Source organism: Lichenostomus cassidix, chromosome 3 (assembly GCF_008360975.1).
Source record: "Lichenostomus cassidix isolate B80296 chromosome 3, HeHo_3.0, whole genome shotgun sequence".
In the NCBI taxonomy this organism is placed as follows: Eukaryota; Metazoa; Chordata; class Aves; order Passeriformes; family Meliphagidae; genus Lichenostomus; species Lichenostomus cassidix.
Genome location: NC_139483.1, coordinates 43,505,177 through 43,531,300, shown reverse-complemented (window position 1 = coordinate 43,531,300; position 26,124 = coordinate 43,505,177). Strand labels below are relative to the sequence as shown.

Here is a 26,124-nt window from a genome sequence, read left to right as displayed (position 1 = left end):
GAGACCTCTCCCTAGAGCTGCTGAAAAGATACTTTTTTTTTTTTCCACTTTCTTAGAAGAATGCAGGGTACAGATGACTTCTAGCTTCCAACTGTCATGCCACTGAGTAAGCAGGGATATGCAAAGAGTAAATTGTGCTCTGAGAACATAGCAATGACTTGAAAAGACAGTATTTAATTGGGTTGATATTTTTTTCCTTACAGGCTTTTATGTGCATGTAAGATTTGCAACTGTCATGCATTTGAAAAATCTATTCATGTGTTTACAGTATATTGATCATAATCATGTATTTCTAACTATATACACAGTGTAAAAATAAAAATACTTAGAAAATAATTATGCCATTTCACTTCATGAATTTGCTCTTTTAAAATGAGCATAAAAATGATTAAATTATACCTTCTAACAACTCTATTCAAAGCCAAAACACCATGGCTTGGAACAAGGTATTAATTGGAACAGTCTTCAAGGTTTAAATCATTAGCTTATGCTTCTCCTTGAACTATGAAAAGCTCATGGCAAGGTTCTTCATTTATGTGTGCATAGGAAAATCTCTAAAAACCAAAAGCTGAAGAAAAGTGGCTAAGCTTTGTTTTCCATAACATTGGTTTTAATATTGGAATGTCCTAGAATGCTGTAGTTGATTGAAGTTAAATAGGGCTTGGCCGGTCTGTGTCCAGTGCTGGATCTTGTTGGAGGGATCCTATGTAAGCCATGAAGCTGTTGTTCTGATGGCTCCAGTCATAGTAGTCTGGAGAGAAACTTAGAAAGAAAATAGAAGAATTAGTGACTGGCAAATTGGTTCTGTAGACACCTGGTTAGAGAATGTGGGGAGTAGAGGCAGTTCTCATGCTGACGTGCAAAAATAAAATAAATCCCCAGCCAGGGCTTCAGGCAGCTATTTATTTTTCTGATCTGTCAATTATTTTGGCCCAAGTGTTCATTATCTGTTTCTTGATTCTCCTGGTTCACTGAAGACCCTCTCCTTTCTGATTTGCTGTTCCATAAGGTGTTTGAAAATCCCTGAAGTGGTGCTGCTCATCCCTGCCAAGTCCTGGCACTGCAAAAACCTCTCAGAGAGACATCTAAACCTCCTGTGTCTGTGTCCCAGAGACCAGGATGTGGTTTGCAGCTCTGGCATGCTGTGTTTTCTCCCAAGAGCAGCATGAGACAATACATGTGGCTGATTTGACAATACATGTGGTCCCATTGGGAGCTGTGTGTGTGTTTCCAGTGTGGCTTGGTTCCCTGACAGCTCCGTGGAGAAGGGAGGGTGCCTCTGGCTCTAGGCTGGATACCAAGCTTCGTTACTATGTGAAAAACTAATTAATGCAGGAATGGGATGATTGGTAACTGTAAATAGTGAGGGTGCAACTTTACTGAGCCGTGGTCTGGGCTCACAGCAGTCTAATCTGAATGAGTGACAAGAACTAGATCTGGGTGTGTTAACTATGGTTAGCAAGTTAGCCAGCATTTTAATGTAAATTACACTAATCTGTTCATAATATAGTGTAGCTACAGGAACAGCAAATGAATAACACATGCCAGAGACTCCTTTCAGGACAGCATAGAGTCCTGTCAGTGCCTTTCCTTCTCTGAATAGGGTGCTATCATTCTTGGTGTGAAATGTTCCTTCCTGGACAGGGATCCTTACCTAAACCTCACAGCTGCACAGGGAAAACAGGATCTTCGTGCCATTTCTGGGTTGTGTGGGATTTCAGCAGTTCCGAAGAGTTTCCTAAGCTTTCAACACGTGTGAAAGAGGATACTCCATTTCAGGTCACTCTCAAGAAGACATTTAGCTATCTTACAGGGCACCTAAGTTGAGAGGCTTCTCTCTACCACCGTCACAAGCTCCTGCCTGTGCAGTCGAGCTTTTCCCTGCTCTCCCTGAGCCAGGAGACAGCTGTTTTTCTAGGTAGCCTTGCTCACTCACACACTTGAATGAGTAAATGGCACTTCTGAAGCCACTCTGGGAAGAAACAGAAGGTGAAATACGCAACCCAAAGTTCTGACTCAAGTTTTTCAAAGAGCAGCATGTTGTTACAATTCTTAAATTATGAAACCATTTTCATTCTCTTTGTATTTTCTATGGGGTGCTTGAACTCCTACAGTCACTCAGTGCTGCCTTTCCACTTCAGTTTCCCCATTTGCTTCCCCTCACCCTGCTGGGATTTATGTGACAATCGCAGCTAGACAATTGACATCAGTCTTCTGTAGTGTGTCAGAGTTCCTCCTCCAGTTTCTGTTTTGGGAAACAAGCTGTTCACTCTTGTATCTCACCTGCCCTGTGCCCCCTGTGGTGCAATATTCCAGGCTAGATCATCATCACTGTCGTATCTGCGAGGGTTGTCAAAGAAGTAAGATCTGGGACTGAAGCCATGGCTTGGGACCATTCCTGCATTGGCCTGAAGGAAGGGAAACCTCAGTCAGTATTTGCAACACATAGGTAAACTGCTTGGTGCCTGACTTCTAGAGGAAATTGTTGCCAACTTACCTCCTGGTTTCCAAACTAAAATATGCAATTTTGCATTTGCTGAAGACAATAGAAATAATTTTGCATTTACTGTTCATCTCTACCAGCACAGTGATAGTCTGCTGATCTCAACAGCTCTTCCTTATCCTTATTTCTTAGCTAACACATGACCCATTTCTCAAACCACCTTCTTGTCTGCATTTAGCCTTTCTGCTGAATTCTTGTCCATCCTGGGCACTTTATGCTTTTAGCCAGCTGACTTGAAGTGAGCAGGAGGAAGCAGCCAAGGAGCTGAAGGAACCATATGAAACTCTTTAAGAGATCTGATTTTTACCTCCCACATTGGTAAAGCTCCCTCCTGAAGCCTTGCCTCCCTTGCCACAGGAACTGGTCATGTTGAAGCCTGGCACCCTGCTTAGTAAAGCCATGTCTGAAAAGTCCCTTAGGCCCTCACTGAGCAATTTCAGTACCTACCCTACAGTGCTGTGAGGGTCAAATCCCAAGGACAGGTCCTTGGATAAAAAAGGGAAAGGGGTGTACATAAAACTCTTTCATTTACAAAGCATTTCACTTTATTTCCCTGTGAATCTAAACAGAAACCTTACAAGATTCAAAAAGTCGGTTTGGTTCCAGAAACAGCACAGAGAGACTTCTAACACCCCCCTGAGCCTTGTCCACTGATCTACTGCTCCCATCCCCAGGGAACAGGGGTTCTCTGTGCCTGTGCACAAGCCAGGATGATATCTTCTCTCTGGCCTTAAGCAGCAGAGCAGTTTAATGTCTCCCTTTATTTTATGTGTTAAATAACTTTGACAAGGATGAAGATTAAGTGCATCTCTGTCATGTCCCCATTTCCAACATTTGTCTGGTTCAAGGTATGGCAAGGCAAAGGGTCACATGCTGCAGTAGCCCTGTGTCAGCACCAGAGCCAACAGACAGCTCGTTACAGGCTATAATCATCAAATATGAAAGGAAATTCATAATTGAACAATGCTGAAGGCAGGATGCCCTTACTCAAACATATTGTTTCTGAAGTCCTGAATGAAGCATAAAACCAAACAACAACTATTTGCCAAGATTTTTTAATAAATATAAAGAATATTTTGGATTTTTACTAAATCAGACTTAAGATTTTTTTAACTAAATGAGGCTTTTCTTTAATTCTAACCCCATGCTTTCTGGCCAAATAGCAGCCTACTGAATGCATTAGACTAAAGTCCTGCGGCCCTTGGTCTCCCTCTTGTGGCAACCTCACACTGAAGTTCAGTTTTTTCTTACTGCAGTCTCTTCACCTTTTGTTCTGTTCCAATTATTTCCGGTCTTCCTCTTAATATTTGTCTTATGTTGGATAAAAATCTATATCTGACCTAACCCCTGTGGCAGATGATGATTACCCTAAAAAAGGTACCCATAAAAGAAGTGGTATCACTGATTGCCTCTTCCAAACTGTGTCTTTCTGGAGATTTAAGGCTTTCTGCAAATCACAATGCAAAAATATGTTAGATGTGTTACAGCAATACTCTTTGACTTGTGAGTGAATACTGCTTGTTTGACTCCATTTGAGCTCTTGTTTGATTAGGATTCCAAGACTTCATGGGATCAGCCTTTTTAAATGAGTGATTAGACCTCATCCCTTACTTTCATTCTCTGTGATTCTCCCACACAGTATCCAAACTTGGCCACCAGGTCTAGCATTACTAAACTCACTCCAGATGAAATGGGATCTCTCTGTAGTCACTTTTTAGAAGAGCAGGACCTCTGGCCTGTGCTTAAAAACATTTCTCCTCCTTGCAGTTTTCCTGGTTAACTCTTAATCAGGAGTGAGGCTGAGATATTTTTGGTCATGGTCACGGAATCCTTGAGTTTTCTTTTGTACAACATCAGGTATTACTTTCTTGCTCAGCCTGGCTTTATCATTGTCTCTGAAAAGTGTGTATGAGGATAAAACCTACCACCTTGTCTAAAAAGTTATTCTGCTATTTGCTTCACTTGTGCATTTATCATTCATATCCCTTTTGAGGAATATTAGCTTTGGTTTCATGTGGCCTTCAGAAACAGAGATATTACCTCAGTAATCACAGTGCAGGTCTGGTATTCCCTGTGTGCCTATCAACCAGCTAGGCCTGGAGATGTTGCCTACAGCTACAAAAAGATGCTTGTCCATCTATTAACTACCTAGATATTAAGGATACTTGCAGGGAATTATCCTTACAACTCACACCATAATCTCTGGTCTGCTGAAATAGCAAACAAGTCACCAAGTGCTTATTATGGCCACTGGTCTTTGACTTGGAAATAATTCAGTGGGTACAGGGCTGAAATAATTTAATCTATTATTTCATAATCCTGTTGAACAGTTAGCACACAACCATTTTCACTGCTCTATGATGAAAGATACCAAGTTGGGATAACAAACTCCTTTTCCACTGACTTCAATAAGGTACTGCATTATCTCAATGGGAAATTGTCCCTACATTTAGGAAAGTTCTTGATTTTTAAGATACACTGCCTGAGAAACACCTGGCCATCCTTCTGGATAAACCTGATGAGTTTCTTTCATGAGGAGGTAGCATTAAGAAGTGGGAAGTTTGGGTTGCTTTTATTCTGCCTAGGACACATTGAAGAAGAGAAGTCAGAATGTAAAGAAGCAAAAGATCCTTCAGTAGCTGAGCCCTTCAGACCTGCCTGGGCATTACACTAACAAATACACCAACAAATTCCACTTACTAGATCTTTTGTAGGGTTTCGGACACGGAAGAAATACACAACCAAGGAAGTAGGCAAGAGCTCCCAGATGAAAAGGATCACTCCAAACACTATGTAACCTGCATCTCCCAGCTGACATTTCAGATCTGCCTGTTGAAAAGTAAAATAGAAAAGTGTTAAAAAATGGCAACTCATTTAAACATGCAGGAAGCAATGCCAGAAATTCCATTCAGTAGAGCCAGATTAAGTTGGCTAATGATTAAATGCATACTAAGAAAATCAATATGCTATCTTGGGTGCAGGATACACTTTCCCTCCTCCTGCTATCTTTCCTTCAGCAATATCAGTTTAATGCAGGGGTCTTTCCATCTTAAAAGCCTGGCAAGCAATCATTTGATCAAGTGATCAAATGCAGGTAATGAGAAACTAGCTTTCCAGTCCTTTTCCTGCTGGGAATAATCACAAAGGAACAATCGACGGTCAAGGGCATTGCTTTTAAAAATGAAAGGCTTGGGTCTGTTCATATTGGTGCACATTCTAAGGTTGAATAACCCTGCTGTCATTGCAGCATTAGCTGTGATCTTCTCTCTAGATTTCTACCATTTCCCATAGCTAAAGAGGGCAAATCCTCTCCTTTCATGTGTTTTGTACAGAAGAGAAAAGTGTTTCTGACTGGTAACCTGAGGCAATACTACAGTACATATATTGGGCTGTAAGTTTTGAAAGTGACTTTTGATTCTGGTACCGAATTGAGTACCCACTCCTCAGTTCCAGGCCCTTTACACACAGCTCAAACAACTTACCCAAAATCCATGCAACCCTAATGTCACAAACCAGAATAGATGTTTAAAAAATATAGTAGTAACCCAAGGGCTAAGAAGCATTCCAGTGAGCTCCCTATGAACAACCTCTGCCTACACAGGGGAAACAGGACCAAGCAGTTTGACCATACCAGCCCCTGTTACTCCAGACTGTAGGAGTCAGCACAAGAGCTGTCCCCTGCAAGGGCCAACAGGAGCAGCAGCAATCCTTCAGGCCCCAACAAGAGGGAAAACACTTGATTATGGAGACAAGTCAGAGCCTAATGCCCTTCTGCCTAAACCTGTGTGTTCTAATTGCACTGGCAACACCTGCACTACTCTTCTCTGCACTGCAGCAGGGTTGGTCAGAGGTCCCTTGACAGACTCCACACAACTAACTCATAACAAGGTCCTCTGGGAAATCCTATCCTATTCTTTACCTACTTCTTAATTAGTTAGAAGTAAGTAATTAATTGTTAGCAGTTTTACCTACTGCTCAACAGAAACTTGTTAATGGCTGCAGGTTTGTTTGGCCACCCTGGCAATACAAAGGCCTTGCGTGGCTGGGAACACTGCTTTGGGTCTGCAGGTGCTTGCTGACTGGGGGGGAGATATCAAGTGTCTGGGATTTTGAGGCCAAGTGGAAGATACTTATGATCCAGACCCAGGCCTGCCATTTTGCCTAGCCTTGATGGAGCCAGAAAAATACTGGGACCTAACTATATTATTCAAAGCAGAGAAAGGAGCTGGATGCTGAAATGTAATAAAAATCAACAAAGAATCCCCTGCTATTTCCTTTAGTGTTTTTATCACTGTTAGTTTTCAATGTTAATTGTCCCTTGAAATTAAAGGTTGGGAAGAATCATAGCCTTATCCTCAAACTACAGAAATTATCATGATAATGCCAGAATTAAAGTAAATAACCACAGCCCTGCATGGCAGTGGGAGATGTTATGATGTGTTAGAATTGAGCATTTCAGTGGAATCAAGTACTGTTTCTCTCCTTCTCTAAGTACAATACATTGTTTAGAATGGACAAAATACCTGTCTGTTTTAATAAAAGGTGCTCTTTCTTTTGACAATAAAATCAAGGTAAATAAAAGTTTGATTTAAGAAACAATTACTTGGCTAGTGGTTACTTCTTTCTTTTAGTACAGAACTAGAGTTTTTATCCTTACACCAAAATGACCAGAAATTTGTATTCCTGGGGCAAAACCATCTTAGTGCCTTGAATAAAAGAAAATATTTTTTAAAAATACATTTATTCCTCTCATGACAGGAATTAGGAAATAAATCATCAGATAGAGAATGAGGTTTCCTCATTAGCCAGTATTTTCATACTTGCCTGATCTGACACGTTGTACCAATCGTAATCAAAAGAGTTTACTTTCTTGGTTTGGGAAAACGATAAGATGAACAAGTTGTAACATGCTCGTGAGGTATAAAGTAGTATAACAGTCACTCCTATACTTGTCACCTGACAGACAGATGAGCCCTGGAAGAGATTTAAGCACAGGTTATTATTCATAAGGGAAGCTGAGAAAAACACTGCTTTGCATGGACTTTGAGGGTTGTCATGCTACTCTTGTCTCATGCAATTGACTTTTTGTCTTCCCTTCTTTGGTCAGTATATCCTGTAATATGAATATTCCTGTATTTTATCAGAACATGGTTTCCAGGCAATGGTAGCAATCCCAGCCCTTACCAAGATGGGCTGTGACTAATTTCTGCATTTTATTTACAAGTGCTATTTTCAGAGCAAGAAAACACATAAGAACCACACTTGGTATCAGGTGGAGCAACAGAATTGAGCCTTCAGCTCTGCATTAGCTACAGAGCATCCTGTGTCAGAGGCTGGCTAGCATGATGCAACCTTGCATCTTTTTACAACTGCTTGCTGTGCACCAATTCCCCAAGTACAGAGCAGGTCGTAACAGTCAGCAGTTAAACACAGCACAGACAGGAACAGAACATCCTGCCTTAGCTAATGTCAACACAGAGGAGACAGAGTGGAAGCACAGCCTATGGGTAGAGTGACCATGGCAGGGCAGTCTGAGCGGCAGCTTGGGCACAAGGGGAGAAATGGGACTGCAAGTGGGAACAGTTCCTGAGCCCTAGAGAAAAAACTGGACAGAGCAGGGGAAAGAGCCTGATCCAGTGAGAGGAGTAAGTGCCTGACCACTGTGTCAAGTGGGGAGGGTCACTGTCAGGGGCTAAGACACCAGCACAGGAGTTGTAGCAGGAAGGAATGAAGGAATCCAGGAGCAATGGCTACAGGGATCTGTGAGAGTCTGATCACAGAGGCAGGCCAATGTACAAAAATGGAGCTGGCTCTGAAAGAAGCTCAAAATAAATTCTTTGTAATTGGCTCTGGAATAGTGCCTTGCACAGCCAAAGGAGGAAAGATGGGTTAAAGTGCTGTGTGCATTTAGAGGTAAAGTTGCCTTGCAGTCATTTGCTTCACTAGCCCTGCCCTCTCTCTCTGCTGGAAGAGACCCACACCAGGAGGATGGGCTTCTTTCATCTGTGTGAGAGAGGCCAAGAGAGAATTTGCTCTTCCCTGCCACAGGATCTTTTAAACCAGTGCAGGAGACTGGAAAGTCTGCATCCCATTCCCTCTGTTCACAGTCTGCTTCCAGGTTTGCAGCCAAAGGGCAGAGGTTCAAAGCACTGTGGTGGGTAGAGCCATTATAGCAGAAGGGCTAGTGAAGCATCAGGGCAAGTCACCAAGCCACCATGTCCTGAATTCCCGAACTTCAGGAGACTACCAGGGCTCCAGTGCTGCTCACCCACACTGCTGGCTATTGACCCTGAAGCTTTTCTCAGTCTGCACTCCCCAGGGAGCAAAAGTTAAGAGGAGCTCAGGGAGTATGTAAAAAAGCTTGGGCAAAACAGGCTTGCCTCTTTTCCCAGCAAAATAACATTGATTCAGGGAACAGCCAGACTCCAAAAATACCCAGTGCAGTCAATGTCTCTGAATTCCAGCTTACAACAGCCTAGAAACACCACCATTAACGAGGCCATAACCTGCAGCCATGTCAGGAGTGAGCCAAGAGACTGAAGCTACTCAGGATTTAAAGCCAGATCCATAGCAGGCAGTGGCAAAAGCTGAGGCAATATACCAGCAAGCAGGAAATGCTTTAAAGAGGAAATGTTTGCTAGGCACTTCTCTGTTCTCCTTCGATACCAACAAGTCAATGATGCTGTCATGGAAACTGAGGGTGAGAGAGCAGAGAGAAGCTGCTGACTGGCACATACCATATCCCAGCTCAGTAGCATTTACAGACTGGGGATAGCAGAAGCAAAGAGCAGAACAGGGTTGGTATTTCCCTGTGTAGATTTCCTTACATAGCAGTCATTCTTTAATGGTTAATAGCTAAATATGTAGAGATTTAACAAGCTTCCATCCTACCAAACAAAAAAGGGGATAAAAGTGTCCTGGTTTTGCTTCCAGTCAAATATACTTAGTGGTTTGGGGAAGGGAGAGGGCAGCAGTGAAACTAAATCCAGAGGAATAATTTTTCAGTCACAGGCCCCGGCAGAAAAAAGGGGAGCCACAAGCTGGTAGTGTGTCACACCACATGATGCATTTGGCCAGCACAGAACTGGCCCAAGTCAGCACCTAAGGGCAGAGCTGTGCCCCTCCTTGGTGCTAGCATGGCCTGGCACAGAGTACCATGATGGTTCCCAATGCCAGGTTATGGATATGAATGTGTTTTCATATGAGGTCAGAAAATATGTGCCAGCAGATGGGAGATGCAAATAAAAGGCTGCCAGTTCTAGTGCCTACCTACATGGACCACAGAGCATGCAGTATTTCCAACACTATTTCTGTCATATCACTACAGAGAATTGATTTTTATTCTCTAACTAGTTTTTTTTGGCATAACAGTAGCAGATAAAAACAGGATGTTTTATTCACTGCCAGTTGCAGTCATCTGTATCCCTAAAGTATGTGCAGTCAAACCCTACTGCAAGTCCTCAGAGGCACTCCTGTTTCAAGTCAGAATGGTGGATCAAAGCTCTCCTTAGCTCTTATTTCCACCTTCAACCTTTCATCAGCTGAGTGTTCCGTCCTTTCCTGCCTGAAATAATGTTAGACACTCTGGGTTTGTGAAATAGCTTGAAGAAAAGAAGGGTTTCCTGCAGGAGGAAAAAACAGAACAAAACTAAAGCCAAACAAAAACAGAATCAATGCCTCCCTTAGGTTAACATTGCTTTGTCACAGATTTATGCTCCTGTGATTTGCAGCAGAAAAAACCTTTCTTACTAATAAAAATAATCCATTGCCAGTGCCCTTTGGTCAACTAAGGGCTAAAACTAAGCTGTGTTTTTAAATCTGCTATTCAGCCCTGAACCTTTAGTTGTTGTGCAGTACAGCCAGATTTGATTAAACAGGAAGTGTACTTATTTCATCTGATTAAGTAAATGGAGAGAGGAATTTCATGATAAGGTTTTCTAAATAGCAGCTGAAACTTAGATTTTTTAAGGATTTGTTGTGGTAATGGCAATGTGTTACTGGTTAAACTCATAATTTAAGATGTAACTGTCTACTGCAAATGCAAGGACTTTGAAAGCCCTGTTTCATTATTTATAGATACAAAACTTCTTCACTGATTTTATAATAAACACTTCATGCTTATGTGATGCCACCCAGCTCCTTGACCACTGAATGTGTCCAAAGATGTAACCCTAACAATATGTTTTTAAAGAACATCCTGTAGAGTAATAGGACACACTTTTTACCCTTTTTCCTCAGCTAGGTTATGATGTATTCAGTCTTTTAAAACACACTCTCATCTATAGGAATATTATATCTAAGAATATGCAAATGTACAAAGGGAAATTCATATTTATTTGTCTGGATTATCATCAGCATGCTGCTACCTTAAAGAGTTAACCTGGTCAGTGATTTCACAAGCTGCAGGATTTTGAATTATAGGCCACTTCTATGTAGCAATACTGAAATGAAGTGGTCTTCAGACAAAGGACTTGGAGAAAGCAGTATCCACTTGAAAAAGAGCTGTGAGAAACTCCAGCCAATAAGCTCTGCAAAATCTGCCTCAAAAATACATATTTGGGATCACTGGTTTTAACCAAAAGCTCCCTTGCTACCACTTAATATTTAATTCATATATTGAACAGGAACAGCCAAGTGCAGGCTGTTATGTTTACGGCCTCTGGCTCTCAGGGGATCTAAGAACTGTGTGGCTTTGCCTCACACTGCCCTTGTATCTCAGAAGGTTCTTGAAAAGAACTGAAAAATACCTTACCTTGGACTCCAAGTAAATGTTGGCTAAAGACATCTTGGAGATCTTATACAGGCAGATGGAGAGTGAAACAGCGCACAGCACAAACAATGTGTCATTAATTGCCACCCGGACAGAGACAATGATTTTTCTCTCTGAATTCTGTGTCCTCACCAATACTGCACATGTTAAATTCACCAAGAGGAACAGGAGACTTATGAAAAGAGAAGCCAGGTAGAGGGGCAACCTGGGAGAGTGAGAAGAAAACAGTTTTAGCACCATTGTTCAGCAAGTGTCAGTTGTGAGACAGAAGTTGAACTCTGAGAAATTAAATCTGCACGTTGGGCTGCACAGCTGACGGAGTAACCAGCTGCCTGAGCCAAAATCAAAGTGCTCCAGATTGCTGGAGAGATTAACCTAGCTCTTTTCAAACCTGTTTTTAGAGTTACACAACAAGCTAATATCTAGCTAATATCAAGCAGCAAAACATGGAAGACTGCAGCAGATATACACCAGCACAGTTCTTGCAAACTACTTAAAATCTCATATACCTGCTTAGACTGTGCACTTCATATACAGTACAAACCCTCTGCCTACTCACTGACAGGAGAAGCCTCTCCAAAGGTTGAGTTGCCTGGAATGGACTGGTTTTGACCCGGGTTTTACTACACTACCACTGCAATATAAAGCATCACTGACTGCTAATATTTGCCATAAGATTTCATATTAAATTAGGGAAGTAGCTAACAGCAGGAAAAATCTACAAGTTACTGGTTCCTTAGCATCCCTCTCTGTCTCTTTTCCTAAACTACTTGCTCGTGGCCAGCCTCGTGAAAGAAACATCAAGAAATTTAACTATGCATATTGATTCTGGGTTGGCATCTTGGCATCTAGGCCAGGAGAAAGCCTGAAAAACCACAGAAGCAGACCTGGAATTGAAACGTGACAGACAGAAGCCCAGGAGTTGGACTGTTTTTATCCATATGGTTTTTTTCCCACCTATCCACCACTGATACCTACAATGTAAGTATACCACATAATCAAGGAAAACTGCTTCCAATTCTTCTTTATGCCTACACAGAACTGTGGGGCTTTCCACTTAAAAAAACAAAAAAAAAGCATGTTTCCATTTCAGGTATTTGCTTAGTTCATTATTATTCCTGACCAAGGCAATTACTGATAAGGTTTATAATCTGTAGTCACTGAAGAAGAGGTTTTGGCCACAGCTTTTCATGCCGGTTGGGAACTTTGAAATTGGCTGACAACAAACATACAGACTGTCCCTGAGGAATCCAGTTCTGATTGTTTAAAAATACTTTACCCAGTGGGGATCTTTCCCTTTCACACATTCATATTCTTTTGGGTTAGCGTCAATGCAGCTACAAAGCTGAAGCATAGCTGGCTTCTTTTCAGAGGGCAAGAAAGGAGGAGATATACCTTTGAAACACTTTAAATATGTTACAGGGAAAACTGAAAGCCTAAAAGCTTATGAATCAATGCCCTTCTTTCCAGCTATATCTGGCAGTGAGCAAGGATGCTGTTTTTCCCTTGCCAGGCACGGAAATTCCCTCTCAGCAGGAAGATTGTGCTCATTCTTAACTTTCCAGGGCAGGGCTCTGTTTTTAGGATAAGCAGCTGGAGGTAGTTCCTTTAAACCTCACAGTCTAATGCTGGAAGCATTGCGGTCCTGAAGCTCCTCTCTCACACAGTTTCCTCTGAACATTTCATAGCTTTTATTATTACCTCACAAGTTTTAAAATAGAGGTCACGTGTCTTCCTTTCCTTCCCCTCCCAAAGTCCCATCTCTAATCCCCTTGTGGGGGCTTATGAGGAAAGGCACACTCTTACATTGCTTGTGGGACAGTAAGTACACACTCTCCTTTTGCTCACCTTAGCCAGAAGCACCTTGTGCTGCAGCACAGCCTGCATGCTGGCATGCAGCATCAAGCTGGCTTGCAACCAGCAAGGCTGAGAGGCTTCCAGGCCACCGGGCTCCTTCTTTGCAGACTTTAGCAAAAAAAAACCCAAAAAAACCCCCCCAAAAAAAGGCACTGTCACACTCTTGTGCCCACACACTCCCATATGTGCCAGGGTGAGCTGTCATGGCCAGTCAGTTGTGCAGCTCTTCACAGAATGATCTTCCAACCCCTTATTAACATGATGTGGCTGAGGAAATGGCTGTCTGATTCGACAATAGAAGCGTTGTTGCTGAATTTATGGATAAGCACTGATGGAGATGCAGGCTGTCTCTCTAGGGGAAGTTTTAGGGTTTCAGCAGATTAAAGGCAATCTTTACAATTCAACTACAAGGGCACCTATAAGGCATGAAGCATATGGAGTTTTACAGAAAACAGAAAGGCAGGGCAGGAGAGGCGCTTCCAGATTGCACCAGTGAAAGTGCAAGCAAAAGTTCAAATTGTGAACTTTTGTGCCTAATCCCCACTTTGGGACAAGTCTTTAAAGGAGCTGTGTGTAATCTGGTTTGGCTGGGGAAGACACATGCCTGAGTGTTCTGTTCTTTCTGTGTCAGGCTGAATGCACCCATGAGTTTTTTTCCAAGCTAAAAATTAAACCTCAGATAAATGCAGTGAGCTTTGCCTTGTTTAACAAGAAAATCTGTTTGAAACTACTGCATTTTGTATGTGGTTTCCTCTGAAACCATGAAGTGTCTGAGGCCTGTGTATAACAAGACATGTACACATAGCATTGCAAGCCTCATCCAAACCCAGTGACAGTAAGAAATACCCAAGCCCAGGGATACATGCAGAAGGACTGTGTAAATATGAAGTTGGGCCAGCACAGGCTTCACGTTGAGCTCTTTTACTAATATTGTGAAGGCTGCGCTGAATAAAATTTGATTAAGATTCTAGATCCCTGACAGGATTTTATAATTTTTTTTTAATCTGAAATAATTCAGATTTCTGAGACCTGTGTCAATACATAGACGACAGTCCTACCTCTCAGTTGCCCCATTTATGTTGCCATTATCTATTGCAAAAATGACAATGCCACGCAATAAGGTCTGACATAGAGAAAATGAGGGGAAAAATCAAAAAGTAGATATTCAGTAGTGAAGAAAAATCAGATTCACTAAGTGCAGATTCCAGACCCATCTGTAGGCCTTGCATTTTTCTATCATCCATCTCTCCCTCAGATTTGAGCAACCTGATCTAATGAAAGATGTCCCTGCCCATGAGACGTGGGCTGGACTAGATGATATTTAAAGGTCCCTTCCAACACAAACCACCCTGTGAGTCTGCGTTCTTTCACGAACTCGTTACAATGATTCAGAACCTCGTCTGTGGGTGTGCACATACTACACCACTTCAATTGCCCTCTGTAATATAGGAAACGAGGTCAGCTTTTTTAAGACAGCTCTTTTAGACAGACTAACCACATTCATGCAAAGACATCCAGACATTAAAACAAAATACAGCTGAAACCCCTTACCAACAGAGCTGAACAAGAAAGAAAAAGTTAGACCAGATCCAAGAATTTGTGTTAGAAATCCAATAGAAAAGAGTCAGGGTTGACATGGAGCTGTTGTGGGGAGGATAATGAGTAATTCTAGCCACAGTACATTAGTATTTAGGAACACAAATGCCCCGAGAGCTATATGCAGGGTGCTAATGTAGTCACTTCATAGACACTGACTAAATATCACAAGCTCCCTGTGCTTCAAGGAAGACATTTTCAAGCAGTTTTCAGGAATAGAGCCTTGCCACAAGCATCAGTAAGAAATTAGGTTCAAAGCACCTACCTCTCACCTCTAAAGCCATGCAGGAGCCCTTCCCCAGACAGTTCTGTACCAGCCTGACCTGCAGCTCAGGCTGTGTGCAAAGTAATCCTCTTTGTTTCTCATGTCTGTGCTCCCCATCAGGGCCAGGCACGCCTGCACTGGGGGGGACCTGCTTGGATTGTGTTCTGCTTGTCTGCCAGCCCACACTCCTGGATTTTCTGCCCACAGAAACCAGAGTGCAAAAGGGGGGTTCAAAGCTGCAGTTCAGCCTGGAGCCCACGTTCCTGAGTCAGCCATCACACCCTGCATTTCCCATGCCCTCACCAGCCCAAGCATTGCCCACTCCAAGCCTGCTCCCACTGTAGTGCCATTATACCAAACAAGGTTCCTGAAGCGTGGTCCAAATGATTTGCCCCACAAGTTGTATCAAAACCCAGTAGGATAACAAACTTTCTAGGGCAAGGACAATGTTAATATTTGCCCTGTTGACACAGTACCCTGTTCTCCTAACACTCAGCAAGTAACAAGTCAGACTGCAGTTTCAAATTATTCTGTTTTCCTATCCTGAATTAATATTGTAAGTTCTTTCTTTAGAATGGAGACAACCTCTCTCTCCCCACTCCTAAACAACATTGCCCAACTGAGACTTTTAAGCATTGCCACAACAAACACTAATTTATTGAGCTCTTCCTTAGCTTTCTGGACAGTACTCCCCTTTGGGGTTCTTTCAAATACTTCCTGTCAGCTTCTTCTCCTCAACAAGATGCCAAAGAATTCTCTCCACCTAAATGCAAACTTACCACAACGTCAACCCTAGGCAGTCAGGGGAGGTTATCTACAAGCTCCCGAACACATCATCAAATTGAATCCATTCTCTCTAGCTCTTTCCCTTCACAACCCATCTCTCATCTTCCCAAATCTTTTAAGACTTTTGTTACCACTGAACTCAGAGGTTAAAACATACCCACTCCCACGCATTCCTGTCAAAAAAAAGAAAAACATCACTCTGCTTCTTCAGCACTGGCTTTGAATTTACCTAGAAATACAAATGTTAAGAACCAGCAAACAAATCCCCAGGGTGGGTGTTCTCTGCTTGCATTTGAAATATTTGCCTTTGAAATATGTGACTGTCTAAAAAGATCCTTGTTTTGGGAAAGGACACAGGACATCCTAAAGGTCACAGGAAGAAGATGGCTTCAGAACCATCATCATAAAACACTGGTATACAAATATGAATAGCTGAGATATGAGTGCCACAAATTAGAAAAAGTGTTTCTCAAACAGCACGGATGCTCTTCTTTACCACATTGAATGCCTGCATAGTTCTTACCTGTATTTCAGTAGCTCTGGGGAATATTTTGACTTAGCTTTGAAAATCACCTGCAAAACAAACAAACAAAAAAATCACATCAAACATAGCATACATGTCAGTAAAGAAGGACGCTGTGATTCACAGCAATATTGTCTTACAGGTCACAAGAAATGTAATGACAGGTTTCATTACATAACAGATTTGCACGGATTGCTTACCAAGGGAAGGCAAGCTCTATGCAAAGTACTAGAACCACTCAGCAGGTGATCAGGTGCACTTGTATACAAATTGTCTACACTATTATTTTCACTTACTCTGGTTTAGGAATAAGGCCCTTCATAACAGTATTAACAAGAGGATTAATGCCAGTATAGTCATACAGGGAAATTATTATAGGCTCTTACATGACCTAACAGTGCATGTCTCTTACATAGATCAGCTCACACAAGGTTTGATGCTCTGTTCCCATGAAAAGCCCACCATAGTGTCCTAGCCTGAATTTAAGACCAATACATTTCCATTCATGTTACGTTGCCAAAAAGGTGCCATTGAGAGCCAAACTCATTATTTTACTCTGAGCTATTATTTAGCTTCTGATGACTATCTCTTCACTATACTACAATATGAGCTTTTACAGAGAGATAGCTCAGGCCCATCAGTTAGCTTGCTGTAACAGAAGAGATAAAATACTGACAAATTTTCTGTAATGCAGCCAGATGCCATCAGTCACAGGTGTTTAACCACCATCAGAAATTATACAAAAATACATTACCATATTTTGTACCATATTTATTAAAGAATTACAGGAAAGTATTGCTGCTTTTTTAGAAGCTAGCATGGTTTTCCAAACAAACTCAGTTTACAAATGTTCATGTAAACCAACACCAAAGCACACTGGTTACTAGTATTACAAAAACCCCCATGTTGTATGACTTATTCTGGGTTGTTTCCTAATCACTTTCTCCTCAAGTTATCCTATCTTATTCCATTTAACTTGGTTTTGCATGCCCTTTAGTAATGTTTGCATAATATTTGCTATGATTATTATGCTTTCCCAAGGAAATGGGACTTACATGATCCCAGTGTGTCTGTAGACAAGTGTCTGCCTGTCAATGTATCCTTTACTAATCTCAAAATACTTCAGAAAACTGATGGGAAAATGCTTGAAGAATCAAAGACATGATCCTTTACCACCCTTCTAAAAATCAATGACTCAAAAGAAACAAGGAACTCCATAAATTTATCTAGTATATGTCCTCTGTGAGGAGACCCCCACATAATGATTCTACACAACACCCAATATGAGAGAGTCTGCATAGAAAAATATTGCAAGAAATTCTCTAGTTATGGGAACAACTGAGAGTCAATCATGAGACATAGATCTGGAGAAAATCAGGCTCTACTTGTTCCAGAGCTCCTGGAACAACTTGTCATTTAACTCCTATTCACCATAAGCAGCTGCCTTGACATGGAAATTATTTTTGTGATGCATCAGCCTGCTTAGCACTAGCTGAAGCAGGAGAGAACACTGAGTTTTTCAGCAAACTGAGAATATAACTGAAAACCTGGGGGGAAAAATGTCTCTAAAAATATTCTGCAGCCATTGATACTGTTTTCAAATAGATAGCATCTCTGGCAGTATCTCTTATGGAAGATTTCTGTGAATCAGTCTCCAAATTCCTGGTTTGTGAAATCTCACTGGAGTTCAGGAAGAAGTTTTATGTTGTTTTACTTACTTGCTTTTGAAAGGAAAGGTACAAGGGGCTTGTGAATGTTCTGCACTTCTGTGGTGCATAAAGAATAGCAGTCACTTTTAGAGAATAGATGAGGTTCAAAATACCTCCCAGATACTTTTTGTGCAAGATTTATTGCCTACCCTGCTTATTCTGGAAGAGACTGTGAGCAAGTAGGATTGAACAGATTCCTGACCTCAGTGAAACTAAACAAGTAATCCTTGTTTCTAGGACAATTCCACAATCCTCACCTATTGTGAGTAGCACTTATACATATTGTACTGTTAATTTTGACACCTTTCAGGAGTTGCACAGAACAGAAGAGTTCAGAGCCTCTCACAAGACAAGCAATTTTCAGTGGGCAATGAGTTGTCCTGGGCTCACAAAACCTGGCAAATGTCAAGTTCCTAAATATTATCTTCAGTGGTTCCCCAAAAATGATGTACTCATCCCTATTAAGTCATAAAGCAGTCCTGTCACATAAACCAACCTGAGACCACTACCCAGCAAAATGTCCATGGATAACTCAGGAAAAACCAAATGTGATGCTCCTGCTGCAGATCTGACAGGATCTCAAGATTCAAGATCACCAAAACAACTGTTACTGTGATTCTACATTTGGTGAACCTGTCCCAGGTGAAAAATGTTCTGAAATTTTCAGAGCAAAATGACCATTAAGAAAGAAAATAAATACTGTACCAAAAAAAAAAAAAAAGTGCTATATAGAATGAAAGCTACAGTACAAGGCATGGAGAATTCTTACCAATTCACTGCTAGGCAGGAGCACAGGCAGCCAGATTCTGCCACTTTTTCTTAAACACTGATGGGGCCTCAGTTCATGAGTAGCCTTGCTGGAGGCAATGTGATTGCCATGGAATAAAGGGTTGTTCTGTGGGAGTAAGGATGTCAGAAGCTGATCTCAATATACCTTACACGCGTGGGTGCAGCTTTTTGCTTTTAGCAGACGTTTAGCTCAAGAGACTGGTTGCTCAATGGCCCCTCCTCGCAGCAGTGTTGAGAAAGCTTCCAGTCAATATCTGAGTCATCTAAGCAAGTCTTCCAGCAAACCAGAGCAAACCAGACTATTCCTAAGAATAGACTAAACAGCAAACAGGGAGCAGGCTCTTTTAAAAAGATCTTTCAGAGAGCCCCGAGATGAACAGTAACCATGAAAACACAGTGAAAATCCTTGCTAATTTTCTTACGTCTAAAGGGTTAGCTTTTTGTCTTAAAACTATTTCCCCTTCTGCTTGTTCTTTGAAGGAGAAATATCCTGTTTTTACTCTCTGTTTCTGCCAAAGGGTTGGAAACCTCAAACGAGATTCTCACACCCCCTCCTCCACTCCCCTGAGGTATATGTCTGGCATATGAAACTGCAGCAGTTCAAAAGGACTCTAAAAATCTCTTCATACAGCCAGGGAAAATTCCCATTGCAGGAACTGATGTAAACAGCTGACCTTAGAGACATTTTACCAGGCCCCAGGAGTGAGGATGGCATGGGACCCATCAGCAGCTTGGCTGCAGAGAGCTCTACAGAGCTGCTGGGCAGCAGAGCAGGCAGACAGGGCCAGGCTGTTTTAGCTGGTGGGGGTTCCAGCTACGGTTATCAAAGTTCATCAGGAGCCACTTTGGCTCTATAAGCATCAGTGAAACAGCTGTCAAAGAGAAGTCAAATAATCCTGAAGCAAAAAAAAAAAAAATCTCCCTGGAGCAATTTTCATGTCCATGCTCTGATTTAGCTGACCTGATGTCATGGCTGGCACAAGCCTCTACTGTACCTCCTGTGCTAGCTGATCAATTCACATTCACAGGAGTTACAGCTCAGCTTACCAAAAAGCCTCAGGTATGTGGCAAATGCCTGCATATGTCTCAAGCTGGCCCTCTGCATAGGAATTAAGTTCACCTTTATTTACCACTTCTCATTTCAAAAACACCGTAAGAAACATAGCATGCACTTTACCTTCCCAGTTCCTTTCACCACAGTCCCTCTCTTCCTCTGTCATACTTCATGCAAACTTCCCCTTGAAACCTGAAAATATACCAGAGCCTCATGCAGACCAGGAGCCCCTCATCAGCAGCACAGATACCTTTCTTCTGCTGTGTATCTTCCAGTTCCAGGCCCTCCTTCCCCTTTCTCTCTTTCTTCCGTGTTCATTCTTTCATTTGATCAGATTTTCCAAAATAGGCAACTTTTCCCTCTACTCTCTAAAATCTACACAGTTTGTAAGGCCTACAGAAATGGGCAAGATGACCCACTACTGTACTCAGTCTTCCATAAATTAGTAAAAATAGTCCTAGAAGGACAGGGATGATTGCGGGACTGACAGCCACAGTAAACTTTTGAGTATAGCTTTCCTATCAAATTATTTTCTAAGTCAAATGACCTCGTTCTTCATGTCAGATGTTGACAGCCAGCCAATATGCAATTGCAATTTGTCTTCTGTAGGTACAATACTAAGGGCAACGTTTTACAGCAAACATTTGCTGATGCTTTACCAGATGTAGTTAGACCCCTATGTAGTTCTATGTACATCTGAAGCATGTTTTAAATTTATAATAACCTTTATAATGTATGATTTATTCACTTTTGCTAAAATAAAATGAAAGTTCTCGTAAATGAAAAGCCCTCTCTGTTCTCTTTGTGGTGAGAACTTCTGAAACACTATCCTCAGTAATTAGAAAATGAGAAATTTTCTTAGCTTTCCTCCCAGAGCTAACATGTACCCTGGTTCCACATGTAAACTTTCTGAAAGCCTTGTGCTGTTTTCACGCCACCCTGCCATGCACTTCTGGCATGGCCAGCTCGCCTCTGAACTGTCTTACTCTACCCAACTTCTCTTCATTTGAAAGTCCCTGATTTTATCAGCACTGCCTGGGAGGCAGGGTAAGCTTCTCAGTCTGGATGCCAAAGAAAAGGGAAGATGGTTAGGGAAGAGGAAGGAGAGGTAAAATCTGCCCACCAGCCTTCTCCACCCATACTGTCTCACAGCTCTTTAGCTCAGCACTACTTTCCCTGGGTCCTGGAGAAGTTCCCAACCTGATGACAAAATCTAGAGCCCACCAAACTGTTTTCTGCCCTGGCCACAGGGGAGGCCTGGGATTTTCAGTGAAATTTATAGTTCATGGTCTTTGGCCCTGACCTTGCTCTTTGGGTCTGTAACCCTTCATCCTAGCCTCCCTCCTGCTTCAATTGTATTCTATTCCCCAGGGAAACGCAAAATCTGAGCAAACAGGACAAAGTGAAACAAGTCCTTCTCTGCCCACCCCTCACATGCACCAAAAAGGGCAACTTGCTTTATTTCCCAGAGCCTCTTTATTCCTTTGCCCACAGCAGCAGCTGTAAAGCCTGAGGACTCACCTCAGCGTCCCCTTGTCAGGAGCAGGGAAGATTTAGGTAAGCAGGACATAAATAAAAGAGTACCCAAATCCTGGGATCCTCACAGTCTTTTCCACTTTAAAATGGAAAATATAATATTAAGCAGCAAAATAAACCCTTGGAAGCTGCACACGTGAGGCAAGCATATCTATGGGATTTTTGGTCTCTGTAGGTGGAAAGGGACTTTGGCTCCCTATCTGATGGATCAGGATCAGGGAGCTGCTCTGGCTTGGTAAAGTGCAGTTACTTGCTGGTGTTGTGCTACAGCTTTACAAAAGTGCCACTGGATCTCATCTTCATTTGAGACTTATTTTAAGGATTTCCAAGTAGGCAGAGGGTCTACCCTCCTGAGAGGCTAGATCACACTATTATTTTTCTTTAGAAGAGAATGAATACAGACACAGGATTAATAAATTCTAATAGATTTAGTTATTCCATTAGAAATTACATTAATTTTCTCCAGTGTGGGATCTTTAAAAGGAACTAATATTATATAAGCCTTATCTGCAGCACCCTTTCTATTCTGCCCTAAATAGGGCATTAAAACTTAGACAGAGGGCCCTGAACTTGGCTCTTAATGCAAAGGTCCCTTGTTTTGAGTCAAACTATTTTGATTCTAACTTCCCTTTTGTTCACAGGTCCCCTGTTTTAGCAACCCACCCCAACACACTAGAGCTTCTGCTGCTGCAGCTGCTGATGCTCAAGTCTGGGAACAAAACTCTGCTGTGCTGATGTCATCAGGGCTTATTTATCTTGCTACACATAAAAAACACAGTTGAAATTCCCTATTCCTTTGGGATACCTATTAAAAAAGACAATAGTTGTGGCTAACTTTCTGTCAAGTTCAAAGGTGCTTATTACTCCAAAAAATGCCCTCAGGCACTTGCCAAATGAGTTATTTTTGTTTGGCCAGGAGGATTTGTAATATTTTTGAATCACTTTTTTTCTTCTCACATCTACGTTTGAAAGTTTCCCTAGCAGTGCCACAGTTAGAAATGGTGGGTGCTGTACCCACCATTCATGTGCTATGAATTCCATGTGCTATGAATTCCAGAGACTCATAGGGTCTCTTCCAATGCTCTGTCCCTATACTAGATACAGATCACTTCTTTCTCTCTAGCTAAGCACCAGTGAAATAGTAGGGTTTCATGCACTGAGAAGCAGCTGCAGACCCTCCTTGCCTGCCTTCTAAAGAATAAAAGGATGAAAGTTGTTTCTAAACAGGTCTGTGAAGTTATAAGCCATTACTAAAACCAAAATTTTCTCTCTCCACCCCTTTCACACTAGTTCTTGCTTGCCTGCTGTGGAAAGCTAGATGCACATTAAATACAAGATGCTGAATTTCAAGCCAAACCACCTTTTAATGGTTAGAAGTAAAGAATTAATAACAGTGAATTAAAATTATATGCACTTATTCTGTGTCACATATTCATACAATGGCTGCGTCTGTATTTCTTAAACCTTTGTTTCAGCTGGGGATGTATTTGAGATGAAATTTCACTGACAGCAGCTAGCTCCAGAGCAAACAACAATACTAATCTTATGTCTGTCTACAGTGGCCCAAGATATTTAAAGACACTGACGCACATCACAAACCCTGAAAGTCCCTTGCAAATACTGTTTCAAAAGCCTCACAACAGCTCTTCAAGACAGGTAACTCTTCCACTCTTTTTCGGATGGGCTCAGAGGAAGATCATGAGGACTCAGGATGACAAAGCAGGAATTCTGTCTCAAAGGCAGAACCAACAGCCTTAGCATTTTTTCTGTTTCCAGACACTGACTTGTACTTCCTGAACGCTATCAGACAACAATGCTAAAAAAAAAGTTAAAAGGACATATGTGTGCACTCTGTGTGCTCTCTTTTTAGGTCTTCCTTAGAAAAAAGGAACATTACTAAGCCTCCTGAGTGCTGACACTCTACTGCACAGACTGCTGTGCCCCCTCTGTGCTTGCACCAGTCCAGGCTTTGCCTGGCCAAGAGCCAGGATGCTGCATTCTGCCTCCAGACTTCCACAGTAGCCCTACATGTGTGTCTGAGGGAAGAGTCTGACCTAAGGCTATGACTTAGTCCCAGCACTGTGAAGGGATGGACGGTGTGGTGACGGACATTTGGCCCTGGGAAACTGCACAGTTATCAAATGACTTTCACAATAGCTACGGGATAAAGCATAGGTCACCACATGCCTGAGCTGGATTTGAGTCGGATGCAGATGAAAGGTTCCTGTAGTCCCTTAATATATCTCAAGTACTGGGGAGTGGAGTGGGATGAGTTAACAGGTGTTTCAGACACTGAATCCATAAAAGCAAACCTAGGCACAAAACTGGGTATGTGGTTCTAAGTATATAATATCCTCTGCAACTCAAGTGGTCCTCTTACAGCTGTCATGTTTACCATTTCTGCTTTTTTAGCTATGGGATAGCAGCCCTTACCAGGAGCCTTATGTCTCCAGTCGGGCTCTTCAGAATTGATAAGGTCTCTCATCACTACAGGGCACTGTTAAACACCATGGGGACTACAGAAGCACCAGCCCCTGCCACCGAGCTGGTTCCAAATGGGGCACACAGCAATACCCAAAGCATCCTGAGCACTGTCTGGTGTTTTCCAGGGCTGTTGATGCTCTCCTGACCAACAGCTCCTGCACTGGGAAAGTGGACTTTGATCAGGGCCGCATGAGTGCAGGCTTGGCATCCAGCACTACAGTGGGATTGAGCAGATAAAGAATCCAGTCTCTGCCCTCCTACAAGCTTCCTGTGAGATCTTAGGCAAGCCCAGCAACCTTTCTTTGCCTCAGCATGCCAATATCCTATCCTTCAGCCAAGTGCAAGATACCCAAGCTCACCATAAATATTTCCAAGCAATTCTAGCTGCAAAAACCTGGAGCACTGTGCAGCCTAACTCGTTTGGCTTCCTCGCTGTCCGTGGCGCAGATACACTCTCAAGACCTCCTCCTGAAATGGAGATACTGTTTCCTTTACTCCACCATACAGCTAATTTACTTTTACATCAGAGAGTCCTGGAAGTAGAGGGTGTATCTCTCTACAGCACTTAACATGGTCCAGAGCCAAAGCTGTTTGTAATACAGATCGCTATAGGAATTTGGGCCCACAGCAGGACTCGATCAACAGTTATAATTGTTACACACGTAATAGAAATCTCACCCAGAAACATGTTAGCTAACTTATGAAAAGCTGGGAGCAGGGGGCTGTTGCTGGCAAAATCAGAAATTACAATTCTGACTGCACACAGAGACAAAGCCTGGTAAGCCAAAAGGGTCATAAAGTCTAATAACAATAATAAAGCATAATAATAAAATGACATTTTGGGTATCCAAATTCCAAGCTCTTCTGTACATTTTTTCTCCAACCTTTAAATTAGGTGACACCCATTTTATAGACAGTAGACAAGTGATATTCTCACAGTAATCACTTCAGGCTCTGTTTTCATTGTAACACTGATCACTTGCATATAGACCAAAAGTTAAACTACCCAACTAAACAACTGGAATTTGCTTTTTGCATTGCAAAGGTACATTTATAAATTACATTTTTCTCATGATGCTTACATACTAAGGATTTACCATTCTGTTAGATTTAATCAACCAAATATCTGTTGCTTACCTGTGTGAAGTAAAGATTCATCAGGGTCAGGGTGAAAAACTGGAGGCAGACTGGGAAGCAATAGAGAAGCCAGAAGATGAAGGGGCTGAGAGAATTTGCTGTGACAAAGTCTTTGAAGTAAAATGAAAAGAGCACTGTCCTGAGAGAGGCCCAAAACAAGCACAGAAACAGAAAGACAGTTTGGTAACTGAACCTCTTGTGCCTGTAGTGAAGGACCAGCCAGAGCTGGACGTAGATGAACACAAAAAGCAGTGAATAAAAAACAGTATATACAATGGTCAGGCCCAGCTTCACATACGGAGGGACAGCTGGCGTCAGGGTCGGCGGAAGGGTGTCATTTTTCAGTGGGTCCCACTCAGCGGCCTCCATTTGATATCGGGAATCGTCTGAATTATTTAAGTTTGGCTGCCGCTGTTGCCTCCTCCTCCTTCTCCTTTCATCTTCCTACAGCATAGGAATCAAGAAAATGAAAGAAAACAAGCTGCACTTCCTCTTTGGCAGCTCACTGTGGGCTGGTAGCACATGATCACAATTCAGAATGATTCATTAGGACTGCCTTTGTCAGCAATTGGCAGGGAACAGCTCAGAAAGCTGCTCTTTGCTGATGTCTCTGCACAAATCTTTGCCATCCTTAAGAAACAAAGAAATCCAGCAGCCCCTGAATGGCTTACTGCTAATTTTTTTCCAAAGGAAAATTATCTGGATTTTAAACGAGTTGTGTTCTATTTTCTACAAGAAGCAAGTACCTGACATTTTCCTAATGGCAGCCACATAATATCTTTGTCGGATTTTTTTGGGGTCTTGTTTCCTGTTTTACAAGTATTTCATTTAGCTGCATTTTGTTAGAAATCATTTTAAGCACCTTCAAGTACCCATGAAATTCAAACTGCTGTAGTAAGCTGTACCAGCTCAGCTTGGCTTTGCATTGCTGTAAAAGCTCAGTTTGGCTTTGTGTTTATAAAGAAATACACAATTGCTCAGCAAATCTAATGCATTCAGTTTTTTCTTTTTCTTATAAGATACTTCATTAGAATAGGAGAAAAGGCACATCAGGACTTCCAAACCTAGCATATACAGGAACAAATAAAGCTCCTAAATATCTAAATTCACCAAGG

The 26,124-nt window shown here is 42.0% G+C and overlaps 1 protein-coding gene across 2 annotated transcripts; it reads right to left on the bottom strand.

Annotated features, from left to right (window-relative positions):
- Nucleotides 1–154: 154 nt before the first annotated feature.
- On the bottom strand, nucleotides 155–25,509 carry GPR137B (G protein-coupled receptor 137B). 2 transcript variants are annotated; one of them, XM_085055513.1, is made up of 8 exons: nucleotides 25,010–25,509; nucleotides 18,779–18,904; nucleotides 16,301–16,350; nucleotides 11,256–11,478; nucleotides 7,324–7,477; nucleotides 5,204–5,328; nucleotides 2,284–2,408; nucleotides 155–762 (listed from the first exon to the last, which is right to left on the bottom strand). In XM_085055513.1, exons 1-8 carry the CDS (start codon nucleotides 25,376–25,378, stop codon nucleotides 651–653), a joined length of 1,284 nt encoding a protein of 427 aa, XP_084911639.1. In that variant the 5' UTR covers nucleotides 25,379–25,509; the 3' UTR covers nucleotides 155–650. The 2 variants fall into 2 exon arrangements, with proteins under 2 accessions (XP_084911639.1, XP_084911640.1); XM_085055514.1 differs by lacking the exon at nucleotides 18,779–18,904 and having other exon boundaries at nucleotides 25,010–25,505.
- Between the last annotated feature and the right edge of the window lie 615 nt (nucleotides 25,510–26,124).

Coding starts and splice junctions, on each gene's coding strand:
- GPR137B (XM_085055513.1), bottom strand. CDS start 25,378: ATGGAGGCCGCTGAGTGGGACCCACTGAAAAATGACACCCTTCCGCCG. Junction 18,905..25,009: donor TGAATCTTTACTTCACACAG/GTAAGCAACAGA, acceptor TTACTCCCACAG/AACAACCCTTTATTCCATGG. Junction 763..2,283: donor CCACAGGGGGCACAGGGCAG/GTGAGATACAAG, acceptor TTTCTTTCTAAG/TTTCTCTCCAGACTACTATG.